This window comes from Pholis gunnellus (assembly GCF_910591455.1).
Source record: "Pholis gunnellus genome assembly, chromosome: 6".
Classification (NCBI taxonomy): Eukaryota; Metazoa; Chordata; class Actinopteri; order Perciformes; family Pholidae; genus Pholis; species Pholis gunnellus.
Window position 1 is genome coordinate 7,929,930 of NC_136532.1, and position 16,233 is coordinate 7,946,162.

The 16,233-nt window shown below is 43.8% G+C and overlaps 1 protein-coding gene across 2 annotated transcripts in view; it reads right to left on the reverse strand.

Moving 5' to 3' along the window:
• Positions 1 to 618: 618 nt before the first annotated feature.
• The window catches only part of ghra (growth hormone receptor a), a 30,287-nt gene continuing 14,672 nt past the window's right edge, over positions 619 to 16,233 (reverse strand). For both annotated transcript variants that reach the window (XM_079161356.1, XM_079161357.1), the window contains exons 3-10: positions 10,717 to 10,846; positions 10,402 to 10,571; positions 8,994 to 9,172; positions 8,124 to 8,277; positions 7,869 to 7,959; positions 7,524 to 7,593; positions 5,819 to 6,054; positions 619 to 5,722 (exon numbers count right to left, since the gene is read on the reverse strand). In XM_079161356.1, coding sequence (XP_079017482.1) covers positions 4,948 to 5,722; positions 5,819 to 6,054; positions 7,524 to 7,593; positions 7,869 to 7,959; positions 8,124 to 8,277; positions 8,994 to 9,172; positions 10,402 to 10,571; positions 10,717 to 10,846 — 1,805 coding nt within the window. In that variant the 3' untranslated portion in view covers positions 619 to 4,947. The remainder of the gene's footprint in view (positions 5,723 to 5,818; positions 6,055 to 7,523; positions 7,594 to 7,868; positions 7,960 to 8,123; positions 8,278 to 8,993; positions 9,173 to 10,401; positions 10,572 to 10,716; positions 10,847 to 16,233) is intronic.

The window sequence follows — 16,233 nt, forward strand, 5'->3', positions numbered from 1 at the left end:
TGCTTTGCTGTTTGTTTTAAGTGTGTTTTTCGTGCTTTTATGTGCTTGTGTGAATCTTTCATGACGCCGTCCTGAGAAGGACCCCGTCCTGAGAAGGACCCCGTTGGAAAAGATATTTAAAATCACAATAGAACCATTCTGGCCCAATAGAAAATAATAAATGAAAAAAACAATATTTGCACATTTGTCTAAAATGAAAATAGAGCACATGAGAAAATCTGTGTCCGTCTCCTTCAAAACGACTTTCAGAGTGCCCGAACCCCCCTTATAGAGTGTGATACTGTAAACTAGGACCCATGGCAAACATGAACTCAATAAATAGTTCCATCTTTCAAAAACTGCATAGACAGGATTGGATGCTTTAGACTGGGATCTCCCAGGACCCCAATTTATGAGTACATTTTTTGTTATGTTTATGAATTAAATTAAAACAGAAAACAATGATACAAAGTCATGAAAGTATGTACTGATTAAGCACTTGTGAGATATGAATACAAGTGTACCTCTGGAGTCTGCGGGGACCCCAGTTGGTAGGATTAAGGTTAAGGAGTGTTTAGGAACACAAATCATTCGGAAAGCACGATGAACAATTTAAAACACGCCAGTTAAAATGTTTGCTTTCATTTATTTTTAGTACAACTGATGACAAACAAAATACCATGCACAAGAGGATTACGATGCTGTATATACATTTATTGTGCAACTTGTTGAAAGCTCACACATACAACACCAGAAAGGCTCAACGGGTAACAATGGAGAATATTAATCATCAAAGATCAACACCGTTCTCGGCCTCGAGTTTAACCGCAGACCAACAGACAAGGGCAGTGGCTCCAAGGTCAACGGGGTCTGAAAATATGGGGCAATTAATGAAGCGAGCGGATAAATGATGGTGTTGAGGTTTCCCACACCGCAATGCAGCTGTTTCCAAACTCCGACAAGGAGAATATTTCCAGTTTTACGAGTCTGGATGACACACGTCGGAGAATACATTACTCACGCTGCCCCACTCGCTGCGGTCAGATGAGGTGGTGGGGTGATCTGAGGGCTCTAAGCAGACCAATAAATAACACATGGGTAGGAACACAGAGGAGCCACTGAACATCGTCATAAAAAAGCCAGCCGCTGCACTCAACTCAAGAATTAAACTACTTTGCCAACAACCTGAAAAATGTCTGGCCGAACGCTCCATAATAAAAGAGTTACAACCAGCACAAATTCCAGCACGCAAGATTACTTCCAGGCCCTCTCAGAGTGACAAAAAAACAAACTTGAACTGAAGCAAAAAAAAAAAAGTTTGGAGGCCAAAATAAAACACTGTAGCGCCTTCAAATGCACTTTGATATTTCTGAAATGCTGAAATCACAACTGCAAGGGTGTAACTTTACAATGTAGCTATTCCCCTCTGCCTATATGTTGATATGACTTCATAAAATACTGTATCCATCTGCTCTATGTATCCATAAATTGTATAGCAAACATTAAATACTCCATTACAGTACATCATTCAATCAATCTGGTAGTGTAAAATATGTCCCATTACCTCTGTCGGACACAAAGCTTATCTAAGGTTCCTCATTGTCTGATTATTGTGCGGACTAAAAACGACAACAAGATAATGCTGTTTTAAAATAACAGGTCATAGACTTGATTCAGTCCAAAATACAAAATCTGAATACCATTTTTAACATCATATATCTATATACGCGTGTGTGTTTGTGTACAAAGTGCTTGCTCTAAAGTGTCCGTAACATTTATAAGCTTGAAATAACAGATGCAAACTTCTACACTAGGTTAAGAAAGAGCCCATTGCGTACTGGCAAACACATTCGCAGACACAATGTAGTAAACGCCTGTACAGTAAGCTCGAAAAACAAAAAGAATCCTGATTTATCTTCCTCGCGGTTACCCTTAACAAAAATCTTTCAGTGATTTAACTTTCACTTCTTTTTACAAATTCTTCCTCAATGTCATGATTGTGTATTCCACTTTGCACACATTCACAATCGCCACGGTACAACTGAAACCGCACATTAGCAGTGCTTATTTAAAAAAAAAAAAACATGTACACTGAGAGCCTTGCGATCTCTGGATCGGAGCCAATACTGAGAATTGGATGAGCATCTTTAGGGTGGACTGTATTACATCTCGACTTTGGGGGTAAACTGTCCTACTGTTGCTACTGATAATCAAATAACTGAACTAATTCCTACCTTCCCATTTGTCCCAGAGAGCCGACCATTCTCAGATATCAGCATCATCCAATTTGCAGGTTTTTAATCACCAAACTCTCAGACGACACGGTGATACATGTACCGAGCAGCAATATATTGGGATTAGTAACAATAATGACATTATACATTATATATACATATACTTGTAATTTTACAGCACTAGTGAATATATTAAGACATTTCTGCAACAGCATTGACTTGCTGGTATCCTCAACACAAGGCAGCAACAACAGAACACAGACACGGGGACAGAAAGAGAGAAATGGCACATTTCTTTAACGTTCACAGTTTATATATATATATATATTTTTAAAGTCATTTAATGGCTCTTTCTTTTTCTCTCTTCACTAAGGGATTGTCTGATACAAAAGACCTATTCTATCTGCTTCGCGTGCCTATTTCAAGGATGAATCCCGGGCGACATGATTCAAAGGCAGAACACGTTTCCTTCTGCGCCGTGAATTACGTTTCGTTGCAATGTGATGTGCTCATTTGGAGGCTGCCTTGACGTTATTCAATAACAATCCGTCTAACTCATTCACAGACTCGCTGTAATGGGAATTCACTGTCCTTGATCCATCACAAAACAATTGGGCAACCTCTATTAGCAGAAGCTTTGATAGCTTGTTGTGTACAATATGCTGTGCTGCTGTGTTTGTTGTCGGCATATTGTTGAAGTCTTTATTATGAGGAGAACCTTGACAAAAGGAGTCGCTCCTGCTAACAACTCACCTACACAGGCTATTATGAACCAAGGGCAGCTTGCACCACAATCTAATGTGACTACATAATTGATAAAACAACAGATTCAGTTTTTTTGGTTGTTCTAAGAAAAGTATGGGGGGGTGGGGGCAAAGTAATCGATACATAATTACACATATCTTAGAGGTTTTCTGGCAAAAAAAGTAACTATTTATCTATGCATGTGTTACTCTATCTGTCATCACCAGCCCTGATTAACATTTTTGGGTTTGGAAATTGTGGTCAGTTTTACGAGCGTGATCGGAAATGAGCGAATTACGGTTTGGCGGCCTTTCACGCATGCAACTATTGCCTTTGACAAAATTCAGCTCATCCCGTTTCTGACCATGTCAGGGATGCAAAATGAAATAACAATTAAGGCAAACGTTTTTATGTAGTGTGTGTGTGTGTGTAAGCTGTGTTAGTGCATGTGCAGGTTTTTAGTTTAATAGAGGTTTCACATCAGTTCACCTACACATAGAACAATAATGCATAAATCCTAATTACGTAAGCACGCCATAGTACACGTAAATGGCAAGCTAATAACACTATCAATAGGCACAAGTTGTTAAGCCGCGTACTCGGCAGATAATACGTATAAAATGTTAGCCTACTACAGCTATTACATACTTTCACAGTCTTTCAACTTGTTCCAGTTGCTGTCCCCGCAACAGCAACGCAACATGAGAAGAATACAACTCCCAGGGAGAGAGCGCGCTCATTGAGGTTTCAGTCAAGTCACTACGAGTGGCTGCTGGTTGCAGAGGTTGCTGCTATTCACAGGATGAAATGCAACAACGGGTGTGTCTGCGTCCCTTCCCTTCTGCTTAATAACTAGATCAATGTGCCCTCGAGCAAGGCACTTGTTGGTGCTCGGTGTACTGCAGCGCTGTTTGCGCCGAGCGGCCCCCAGCTGTGAATGAATATGAACAAATCCTCTCAAAGAATGACTATCCAGCGCTGTAAGTGACATGTTCTCGCTATGCATGTCAGAATAAAATGGAATGAGTAATTCCATGCTGGGACATGTATAATCAGTCTGTATTATTCAATGCATTACATAAATACGTTTACGGGGAAATTTCCCTTTAATTTGTCACCTCTGCTTCTACTTCAGTTAGCGATTTCCTTCATTAAATATCCCCCAAGGAAGGAAATAGATGAAATAGTTTTGTCCCCATGACTCACGTCTGTGTGTGCATTTATACTGTATGGTTTTTTTTTTCAGTTGTTGAAAGTATTTCTCCTATTAAAACTCTATTGTGGCTGTAGAAAAATAGAGAAAAACATCTTGACATCATATCATCTAAATTTGGCCAGGTCGTCGCGCAAACATGAACAGCATTATTAAACAAAATGAAGCCAGGAATGCAAGGTAAAACTGCATAGTAGTGTTTTTTCCACTGTATTTTAGGGCGGGTTTCTCCTTTAACTGTTGACAAGATGACACGACGGGATCAGAATACAAAAATAAGCCACAACTGAGCGGCAAAGCATCTCTGCCGGCAAGAGGTATCAACGGCGGCTTCTTCTCATGGCTAGAATGTGCTCGTCTCCTCCTGATAAACCACACACTGACATCTGTCTGTAATTAAGACTTCAACAATGCCATTGCTCTTAACAATATCAGCCAGAGGTGTAATGTGATCCAGTTTAGCGGTGAGCTAATGCTTTTTGACTTGTCAAGTCACAGTCTCGGCCTTTTATCTGCGCGTGTCAAACAAATGGAGCAAAGTGTGTATTTGGTTTGTGGTGTTTACTTTTGCACCAAGTAATTTGACGTCGCCTGGTAGCTTTTCCCGTCTCTCAATCGGCACCCGCCGAAAAACAAACACCTGTACTCAATCATCCACACCGTGGGCTGCGAGTTATTTGGTTTCCAGCAGGAATCGGGCAGAAACAGGCTCTTGTGACTGCAAGGGGGCATCATGGTCAATCAGTCTTACACTTAAAAAAAGGCCTAATGGCATTTTCACGGGGAGAGGTTCCCCAGCAGGTCTGGGGTTATGTATCCCATGGGCATGGCGGGTAGGGCTTTGAGGGGGTGCTGTGGCAGGCAGGGAGGGGGGGACTGGCGGGGAGGCGGGTTGAGGAGCAGACTGTGCTGATTGTCCACCTCCTGTACCACTGTGTAGTCTGCAACTCGGGCAAAGAACTGGGATTGGGGAGAGTCAGGAAGAATGTAAGGGGATAGGTTGTCCTCTGCTGCGGCTGCAGGTTTGGTCTCCGCTGGCTGAGGGTGTATGGTTTGATAACCCCCGCCAGGCATGGGGGAGCTGGGGGGAGCGCCGACCTGCCGGGCGTTGCTCTCTGCGGCGTAGCTGCCTCCTTCAGGATCCACTACCAGCAGCTGAAACTGCAGCTCCTTCTCCTTCTCCTTGTCTTCCTCACTGTCCTCGCTGCTTTTGTGCTCTTTTCCCTTCTTACGAGTCTCCTCCTCTGCACCCGAGGTGCCCTCCTGGATTCTGAGTTGCTGGCCAGGAGACAGCACCACGCCCCCAGTGGGCATCACGTTGCTGACTTGGGCATAGAAGTCTGTGTTGACCCAAGTCTGGGGCCCTCCGGTTTGGGTATGGACGAGGGGTCTCTCGCCTCTCTCTGGAGCCGGGGCTCTTTTCACGATATCGAGGGAGGCTTCTCCGTCCTCGGGTTGGCCCGGCAGCAGGGTGGCCATCAGCATTAGGGTGTCCTGGTCGGGCAGATCTGGGTCATAACAGCTGGCGCGGCCTGAGTCATCGTCAGGGAAGCTGGGGGGAGAGGGCAACAAAAGGATTTCACATATATAGAGACATCTGGCAGCATGAAAACACAGCCTTTACTGTCCATGAGACTGTGTGCGGTACCTGACGGTATTGGAGAACCCAATGTTCATGTGGTGGCTGACGGGTTGGGTCAGGTCCAGGAGCCTCTGGATGTCTGAGCCCTGGTTGTCCTCCTTTTCCCCAGTGTCCGCATCCTCAGCATCCACCTCGATGAACTCCACCCATGGCTCGTCTTGGTAGAAATCTGTTGCATAAGTGGGTAGGCCACCCATACCTCCACCACTCAGGATAAAATTCAGCTCGTCCAGATTCCCTTTCTGCATGGACACAAATATGAAATACTGCTTGCACAATTGGAAAATTAGGCTACGTTGGTTGTATTGCATTTTAATTTTCAATTTTGAGTTCATATTTGAATATTGTCCCAAGTGCAGATGGTTAAGTCTTTGGAAATGAAATGTCAAATGATGCTTTAATTTTTAAATGGTTAGAAAAAAACCCTGCAAAAGTGTGAATTAAATACTGCTCGCACAAATGGAAAAATAAGTTGTTTATATTGCATTTTCATTTGAATATGGTCCACTGTACACCGGCTACAACTTCAAAAATGAAATGTCAAACTGCTCTTCCATTTTCATTTTAAAATGCAAATTGGATTAATGCATTTTCATTTAAATGTGTACTCAAATAACGCATACATGTGCGGAGCATTGTAATGCAAGTGATGCAGGGATGGCGAGTGCCACCCCCAGAGCTTTGCACTAGTTCCTTGGACAAAAAGCTAATGTGATTTTTACACTGGATTTGGGATTACTACAGAAAGCTCTGTGGCAATCAAACGTTTATGATACTTACACGTTTTGTTCTGCAAGATAATCTTATCTAATCTAATCTAAGAAACTGGACTTGTCGCCATTATGAGGTTTTGTCTCATTTAGTCACTTTTTAAAAACATGTAAAAGCTACAGACGTATTTTGCAGTGGAAAGGAGGCAGTGCCAAGTGCCAAACATGAGCCTGTAACTCCAGAGTAAGCAGGTAGAATGGCTTTGTTTTGTGAAATGAAACCCCCCCCCCCCCCCCCCCCCCGGGACAACAATGAGTCCCACTCCGGCCCTGACGCATTGTGTTTCACCTTTGTCTCAGCATGAAATAGCAGCCCTATTGTTGTCTTTATTCCTATAAGTATTTTTCCCTCCTGACGTCCAGGGCTGAGGGTGTTTTGTAAAGAGCACACAGGCTGCCTGTTAAATGCATCCCACATCCTCTGTCAATAACACACCCACAACACAATGCTGAACCAAGACCCTCTTCACATCGCATTACCCCTCGGTGGTACTCCTGTCCTTGTTTACTTACACGTAAACAAGAGTGCCTGTTCGCTTTGAAATTATTTATGCTTTTATTTGATAGTTGACAAAGATAAACAGGCCGTGATCGGGAGAGGGACGGTGGGTGGTGCGATGATTACGTGGCCCAATATGCCTCGGCCAACTGTTGCCCTGCCGTGTCTGTTTTTCATAAAAATTACAATGGAAACGTAATAAATAAATAAACAGTGGTTACACAACACTTTATATAATCACTTTAGTGAATAAACTAAGCACAATGCCATGTGTTGGCTGCGGGGAATCTTTTGACACCGACATCTCTTTTGCAATGTCGTATTTGTATCTCACCCTTGAATTGAAGTGAATGTATGGTATGCCAATATGTGTAGGTCAGGGTCTAGTATGTGAGAGAAAAATCCCAGATGAGGCAGAATAATAACGCAGACATATATGTACCTTTAACAGCTCTGCATCGATGCCTTTGATTTTGGGGGCAGGAACCGGTGGCAACAGAATCATCATCAATCTGTAACACAGAGAGAGGGGAGAGAGGAGGTGGACATGATGAAGACCATCGGTTCACACTCGACACTATTTGTGTGGGGGTGTGTGTGTGTGTGTGTGTGTGTGTGTGTGTGTGTGTGTGTGTGTGTGTGTGTGTGTGTGCCACGCTGAGCGCTGCGCTGCACAGTGTGACAGCTGATTTTTCGAACACCTCCTCCGTCGTAACTGCCCTCGTTAACGAGGTTTGGACACTATTGGTGTACATGCATGAAAGAGTGAGAGAGAGTCCATTCCTACCTTTGCTGCTGAGAGACGACAATAAGCATGACGAGTATGAGGATGCCCACAATCCCGAAAACTAGAACCAGGGTGAGCGGGAAAGAAGCCTCTACAAGACAGCAGGAAAACAGAACCCCTCATCATCATCATCATCGCAACCACAATGTTCCCTGTTCAGTGATGTGTGCCTGACCCGGTCTGTCTGACCCAAACGAAGCCGTGGGCCATATTTATTTATTACATTTTTACCAAATGACTGATTGCTGATCTCACCTTTGCTGGGAACCTCCGTCACTTGAATGAAGATGGAGTCGCTGAACTCTCCAAACTTAATGAAGGCCAGCATCCTGCAGCGGATGTGCACTTCGTACTCTTTTCCTGTGTGCAGACCGAAGATTGTCTGCTGGGTTTGCGGCTGCATCTCCAACTGATGTACAAAAACACGAAGGAAGACAGAGCAAGAGAGAGAGAATAAAAAGGTATTTAAAAAAAAAAATATATATATATATATATATATATATATATATATATATATATATATATAGACATCTAGGTTTAGTTTTGGTAAGTATAACAGTGATCTCTCCAAAAGCGAAATTGTTGAGGCATTTCAGATACATTAAACGGAGGAAATACTGTTATAATGGAGGGCTTTAAAACAGTTACCAAGGCGGCATTTGTCAGACTGGCTGGCCCCGTATTACTGAATACGAGCCTGTGCAAGGTCCCATGGCCTCTGACCTACAGATCCCTCCCTTCACTTCCTTCAGAGAGGCTGCGTTTTCCCAGAGGGCCTTGCTTGCTCTGGCTTCCACTGCCTTGCCAACAGAGCTACACTGCATTTTAGCCGCACAAGTTCAGGGGAGGGGGAGGGGAAAGGAAACACGACACCTACCTACAATTTACTTTAAAGAGTGTTTGCATGTGTCAGCTTGTGCCTGCGCACAGAATCCTTTTGTAAAGTTGTACGGTGCGTGTGTTCCCAAGTGTTACCCCTGTGTGTGTGTGTGTGTGTGTGTGTGTGTGTGTGTGTGTGTGTGTGTGTGTGTGTGTGTGTGTGTGTGTGTGTGTGTGTGTGTGTATTAAAATGAAAGCAAAAGGAGGAAGAGAGATCATTCAGGAGCTAGTAAAGAGAAGACTTACTGCTTCCCATTTTGTGGCATTTCTCGCTCTGTACTGGATCTCGTATTCAAGGCGCATCCAGCCTGCCCTGACGTCTGCAGAGGGTGGGGGCTCCCAGTTGACCATGACATCATAGTTTAGCCCGGAGGGACTTATATTGAGCAGGGTCCAGTTTAGAGACAATGGTGGGTCAGGACGTACTGCCCGGGAAAGGACAAAGGTGCAGTTTGAACAGAGAGAAAACACTTGTTTATGAACATGGTAAATCAATGAATGGCTTTGAATGCACCCGATTATGTGTAGATGAACAAATAAACAATGGATCAAAGAAACTGCGTTCTTTTAGTGAATTAATTAAAAAAAATCTACAGTAGAGTGGAGGTCACCTATGCTGTATGTGTGTTAGTGTGATGTGCCGAATATGAACTGACAAAAAAACCCAGTTTGAAATTGCTAAAACATAGACTAACATAAATAAAATACATAATAGAGGATACATTGTTTATACATTATACTCTACAGTACAACAGCGTTAAATGAACATGTTAACAAACGACTATGCTAGTCTAAGCCTTACCAGTTGTGGGGCTAAACATGTAAAGATTGGTTTGAGGGTGAATACTAGATGTATAGCAACAAGGTCCCTAAAAGTAAGAGGATGTATCCCCAATAATTCATGGCAATTAGCCTGTTAGATGAAAATATATATTGTGTAAAGGTTTCACATTTTGGCCTGAGGGTTGCACGAGTAAGGAAGGAGGAAAACTCAGCGGGAACATCGGCAATGTACTGAATATCAGGCTGGCTCATCCTTGAATACACACAGAAAATGTCCAGGACATCCAACTCCTTTACTCTGCACCCTGCCGTGGGTTCAGCGGAGGACAACATCCAAATGTTTAAGCTTTAATAACAAGGTGATAATCAATGTGCGCACACGACGAGAGCTAAACACAAACGTTTCTCCGCCGAAGAGATATCAGCGACTGTATGACATATGTCTTGTGATACTACAGTATCTATCAGCCTTTTGTACAGTCCTGGTCAGACAAAACATTTACTGTGCAAACACTGCATATCTGACACTGTGATATTGACAAGCATGTGACATTTGCTGGTTTAAGCCGATATGCAGCAGCAAGTAGCATTTCTTAGAAACAGCCTGTGCAGGTGATCGATTATAATAGCAGCGCGCATTTTCTGACGCCCCACGGCATACGCTTCTCTCCGTTTGAATTATTCACTCGGCAATCTGTGAAAATGGTCAGCGCAGCTACTTCCACATGTGGTGGAAAGAAATTGTTTTGACAGAACGTGTTTCACAATGTTGAGTGTATATTGATGTGGAATTGATGTAGAATTACCCTCATTCGTTGGACGCGTTGCAAAAATCTGGATACATGCACATTGCACAAATATTTTGACTAACCGATATTCTCCACATGGAAACAGTCTTCCTCGTTGTAATAGGTGATGTTGTTTTGGCTGCGAAGCTGCATGCAGTAGGTGATCCAAATGGACGTGTGGGGGACATCAAAGAAGCACTCCCGATTTGAATGAACATACTCTGGACACTCTTTCCATTCACTGGTGGGCGAGCTGAAGGAGGGGGAACAATGACAGAAGATGAACTTTGCGTTAAACTCACATATATGCACACACACAGATGCATAAAGTGCTCCACATGAAAAACAATCATTTGAACGTCTCGCGGTAAAGAAGGCACTGCGGCTGTCACACTCACTCTTTCCTAATGTAGAAGAGTCTGAGCGATCCGGGGGAGGACAGGTTGTGGAAGTTGCCTGGACTCCACCAACATTGGAATGTCGTCTGGTCCCTCGATATGCACTCTGTGATATGAGGTTCAAGGGGAGCTGAAAGGCAGCGAGAGAAAGATACAAAGGAAAGGTAGAGGATCAGAGGCAGGGTAATCAGAAGAACTCAGACTGCATGAGGCTGATCAATCACCGGTTTATCCCTACTCCTCCTTAAACCATGACAGCAGTCTAATTTTGTCACACTCCTCTCTGTTAACATAATTAGACGTACACCGTACATTACATTGTAGCATCAAGTATTTTCAGTGATGGAGGTTACGAGTTTCCTGTAGTTGCCAGATGATAGCCCTGCAGCGGGGATAACACTTTCTGCTGGTGGGAGACAAGGCTAACTTGCAGTTCTGCATCGTGTGTTACTCTAAAATCAATTTCAGCTCCCTGCAAATCTGCGAGTAGAAAAACCACTTGTTGAAAGACAGAGTTATCGGCTGCATCAAAGCTCAGCCCCTGTGCCTTTATAACCTTTAGATCTGCCCGTTCCATTTCTCATCTGCCCCACCCCCAAGGCCCTGACTCAGCCCTGTCCCCCTCTCCCTCTGCACCCTGTCGCTCCTCATCGCCAATCCCCACGCCACCTCCCCCTCCCGGTCGGAGGCCAGTTTCTCATTCATCCACGAGAGTCCCGGCGTTTGCTGCAATCATAAATAAGCCACGTGAAGGTATCATCGATTCCACTCGCTCTCCTCCAGCGCTGGCTGCAGCATAAATCACACACACCAGACCACGGGAACATAAACGGGCTTCACAACACAGAATTAAATTAAAGACAGACTGGTTGGAGCAATGCTGCGCAAATGCAGCAGGGCGCTGTCATGGGATCGCTTTTTTGGATTTCATAGACATTAAAGAATAATTATCTCCACATAGACTCACTGACTGCTGCTAAATCTTTAAAAGAGAGAAAAAAAGGGGTAAAATACACACTACCAGCATGTTAATGCATACGACATTTGCACACAACCGGCTAGCGTGCATCCAAAGTTAACCAGACACCGCAACAAAACGCCCAAACAAACAAGCCCAACCCCCAGTAGGCCAGACAGCAAATACTCATCATTTATTCACACAGAATTTGCACCATTGCTTTGCTTACTGTTGATTTGATGCCAGTGCAACCTCATAATTCATCGCATTCCAAGGCCTGGAGCTCTCAACACTCCCTCCGCCTTACCCACCTTCCCTCCCTTCATCTTCTGTCTTGGTTCCCAGAGCTTTGCTATTTCAACTGGGCCTCCCCTCCCCCAACCAACAAATTCCAGCTGCTACCATCAAAGAGCTTTCTGCTGACACTGGATGCAAAGGAGTGCTTAGAACTACAGCAGGACAATTTACATAAAAAGTGAAATAACTTTGGGTTCAAATATGTCTCGTGGTGGGGCAACATTTCAGGCAGCTTGCACTTTTTTCAATGTGCAAGTCTTGGTGGTGTAGCTGTTGTAGTCTTGGTGGTGAAGACTCTAAAGCACACAGCGATTGATTTGAAAGTTAACCTCTCCATAAAGAATGGGGCTCTGCTAGCAAAGGTCAGAAGGTACAGCCTTTAAAAAAATAAAAATAACTTTAAAGGCTGTGGATGTTAGTCATTCTGAAGTGTGTCAGAGGTGGAAGGTTGTGCAGCAACACCTGGAAAGTGTCCAATTCTCCTCTCTCTCTCTCGGCTTAATATGTATTGCTGTAAAAAGAAAATAAGAAACTGTTCAAGTTGTGACTGGCTCACAAGCCACGGGGCAAAGTCTTGACAGCTATGTGTTAATTACCTGCCATGTATAGACTGGTAATTTTCGACACATATTAATACATAACCAGTTTCAGTAATGGAAAGCTAAATCCTGCATGTACCTGCCAGCTGCCATTAAATGATCAGCCGTTGAAAGCCTTCGTCTGGAAGAAGAAACTTAATTGTGTGTGTGCTCATCCCGTCTGTCCATATGTATCTGTTGGCCCTTGAGGGCTGTGTTTGTCTGAGACTGATAAACAGCTCTTAGCCTCACGTCCCGTCTTCATCAGTCCATACAGGGGAGCTAGGAAACCACTTATCTACCTCGATGTCAGCTTTAGCCATTAAGGTTTAAAATCCACTAAAAAGCCTAAATAAAGCCCTCTTCTCCCGGCCCTTGCGCCAGCTGGCAAACAGCACTACAAATTGCGGTGAGAAAAGGTGCGACCAGGCTTTATCAGTTACCGTGTTGGGAAATGCTCGACTGTTATGAGCAGCGGGATGGAAAGTAGACTATTGTGCTATGAATTATCACCTTTTCCAGCTCATTTGCAGATTTAAGATAGTGTCAAGGTTAATAACGCTTCAAAAGGCTGCGAAGGAGGGAGGAGATGTGCAGTAAGGAGGAGGAAGAGAGCAACAGATAGATGGCAACAGTCAGAGAGAGTGAATGTGCAAATCTAGCATTTTTGTTGTTGTAGGGTACTGTTGATATGTTGCAGTTTGTCAAAAACTGGTTCATCTGGAGAAATTTCCCAGTCTCTGGAGGTGATTAATTATCTGTCCCCACTGTCTGGTGTCCTTCAGGGCTCTATTTTGGGTCCTTTACTCTTTTCATATGCCTCTATTGACTGTTCTGCTATGCAGGTGAAACTTAGATATATTGTATGCTTCATTAATAGCAGACATACCTCAGGACACAATTTTCTGAATCTTCATGAGAACAAAACTCCCTCACAGTCATATACACATTTGTTAAATTTACCTTTAAAAAAAAATTAAATTGCACCCAGAATTGGGCACATCCCACCTCCCTCTGACATGGAGGAAGTTCTTGCTACGACTACTGCAACTCACTGCATTTCATATTTCCTGTGTAAAGCACTTTGACACAAATCTGGTTAAAGTAAATAAATTAAACTTGATCATCTTTTACTTTATGACTGCATGTACAGTTAGTGACTTGGTTTTAGGAAGTGCTCTTATGTGTTTCTCACTGTCAAAAATAGCTCAATAACACCAGAAAAGCACATATAGACAGACACATAAACCCTAGCTATATGGACATTGAGTGTCTCTTCATTGTGCCATTAGCACGTAATTGATTTGAATTGCCCTATGCTTGAAGAGAACACACACGGCTGCTGAACAGTAGAACCCGTTGTCCTCGGGTCAGTTCACTCACAAACTCGTACTCTGCTCTCTACTGACAGCGTAAACACAATTACAAGGCACACAAAGCTGAATTGCCACTGCAAGTCTCAATTTAACCCTAACAGGAAAATGTAACCTCTTCTTTTTAGGGTAAAGCTATAACATAAAAGTACTTATTTGATGTTATCTCAGCCCAAACATTGTGTATTTAGAGATGCAATATTAACTTGCTTTATGTCTCCAGAACAGGTAGGCACCGCTTTGAACACTTACGTAAATGTAATTGGTAGTTCTGACCCATGCCAGTCTGTCTTTGTGTGTGTGTGTTTCTGTTAACCAGATGGAGGTATTGACAGCATATACTTACACTGTTCTAAAAGTAAAAGTGCCCGTCAGTTCACACATGCCGAGTTCTACATTATATCCCTGCACCAAAGCTCATACACACACATGCTCTTTTCTGCAACACACACCAGCAGATGCGTTAATGTGGGTGCAGCAGACGGCGTTGTTTGTCTTCCACAGGGAAAGTGTCTTGGATGATGAGAAAGAGAAAGAATGAACAGACTTGAGAATTTACTTTGTGTCACAAATGCATCCGTACCGACTCATACGGAGCCCCGGAAGGGACATGGGGGAGGGGGGGTGTTGGATCAAAGGTTGAGAGAAAGAGATGTAAAATCTTGCAAAAACGTTTGCGAAAACCCCCCAAAAATGAGGTAAAAGTACTTCCGGGTCAGACGCTGACCTCCCGTCGAAGCTAGCTAGCCAAGTCTGGTCTCATTTGTGGTCTGATGAACAGTATATCCATCAAGTTCAGTTCCCCATATGGCTATTTTTCTGAGCTTCAGTAGCTGTTAGAGAACGAGCTTCAGTTAGCGGCTATAGCATAGCTTAAATTCACCCAGCGCAAGTGAGCCGGTGGCCAGGGGGAGGGTAGCCAGCGGCAGTTCTGGGTCTCACCTCTCTAACAGTGTATGGGGTCAGAGCCCGGCGCTTGGATTTGCTGGCCGAACTTAGAGCTGCAGCACCAGTTTTTTGGAGCCGCTGTCCACTCTCCTCCCAGCAAAGTAGTAGTAGTTCTCCTAGTGAGTGAGGCAGAGGGACCGTGGGGTGAGCTAGCTAGCTAATTGTCTCATCTTTAGTCTGTGTCACAAACTAGCTCAGGGAATGTGACAAAAACTGAGTTTTCTACACAAGGTTTTACTTCAATCCAAACATAATTTATAAAGCTAATGAACAATGAAGTGTGCAGAATCAGCAGTGTCAGCAAATATGAGCAGTGCTGGGATTTGTGCCATGTGTGGTGTGGAGGCGTTGTGATGCAGGGTGGACGTGAGCTGTAGGAAGGGAGAGATGGGAGTTCACACAAGGGCACGGCTTTAATAGCCTGGAAGGCCAAGGTGAGCTTAATCAAGCTGACGACCCTCTCCTGGCAGCCAACTGCGCTGCTGAGGTTGGCCAGGACAGCCTTATAAACGAGTCGGTCGAACGATTACAAATTCAGATACAACGCAAAAGTTTCTCGGGAGAAACCCATACATTTCTTTCTCCCCATGTCCTCTTCGGGGCTCCTTGGACTCTGTATTTTATGCACATGTAATTCAATTTGTGGAGGAAATAAAAATTAAAACCTTTCAAATTGCGCTTAGGAGTGGAGGTTAATTCAAGAAGCCATCGAGAGAGCCAGAAAGAGCAATAAGTGGGCCACAAGTGAGGGGGAGAAAGGTGAGAGGCTGCAACAAGATACAAACAAGGGAATGCAAACAGATGATATAAATAACCAACATGCACAAGCAGTTTCACACATGAGTGCACGGACACACGCTGAACTTACACCTTCAAAACAAAAACAGACAGAGAATATCAACGTTCCATTGTCCCATTCCTTGAAAACGTTGCGCCTTTCCTCCCAGTTACACAACAGGACCTATGGCTTCTTTCTTCCTTCTTTAAGTCCGGGACCACAGAGCGACGAGTTGCCGCTCCATCTGATCCTCATGATTCCCATCAGTGTTCATAGCTTTGAAGTCTTACAGACACAATCTGATGCGTTTGACCATGCAGTGACCCAGTCAGCCTTTTCTTCCCCCAGAGATTTATTAGCCTGAACTAACGATGTTAATCTCCCCTAATGCCATTACACCCCACAGTATTGGCTTAGTTATGTTATATTACATCCAAGTGAGAGTAAATATAGATGAGTGGGGGTGTCTGGCTTCCAGCTTGGACATCTGCATATACTGAGGGCAAACTCTCTCCACCTTTCACTTTCTCTCTCGTCTTTTTTATTCTGGCTTATTCCATTCTGCTGGCCTCGACACTTCAGCAG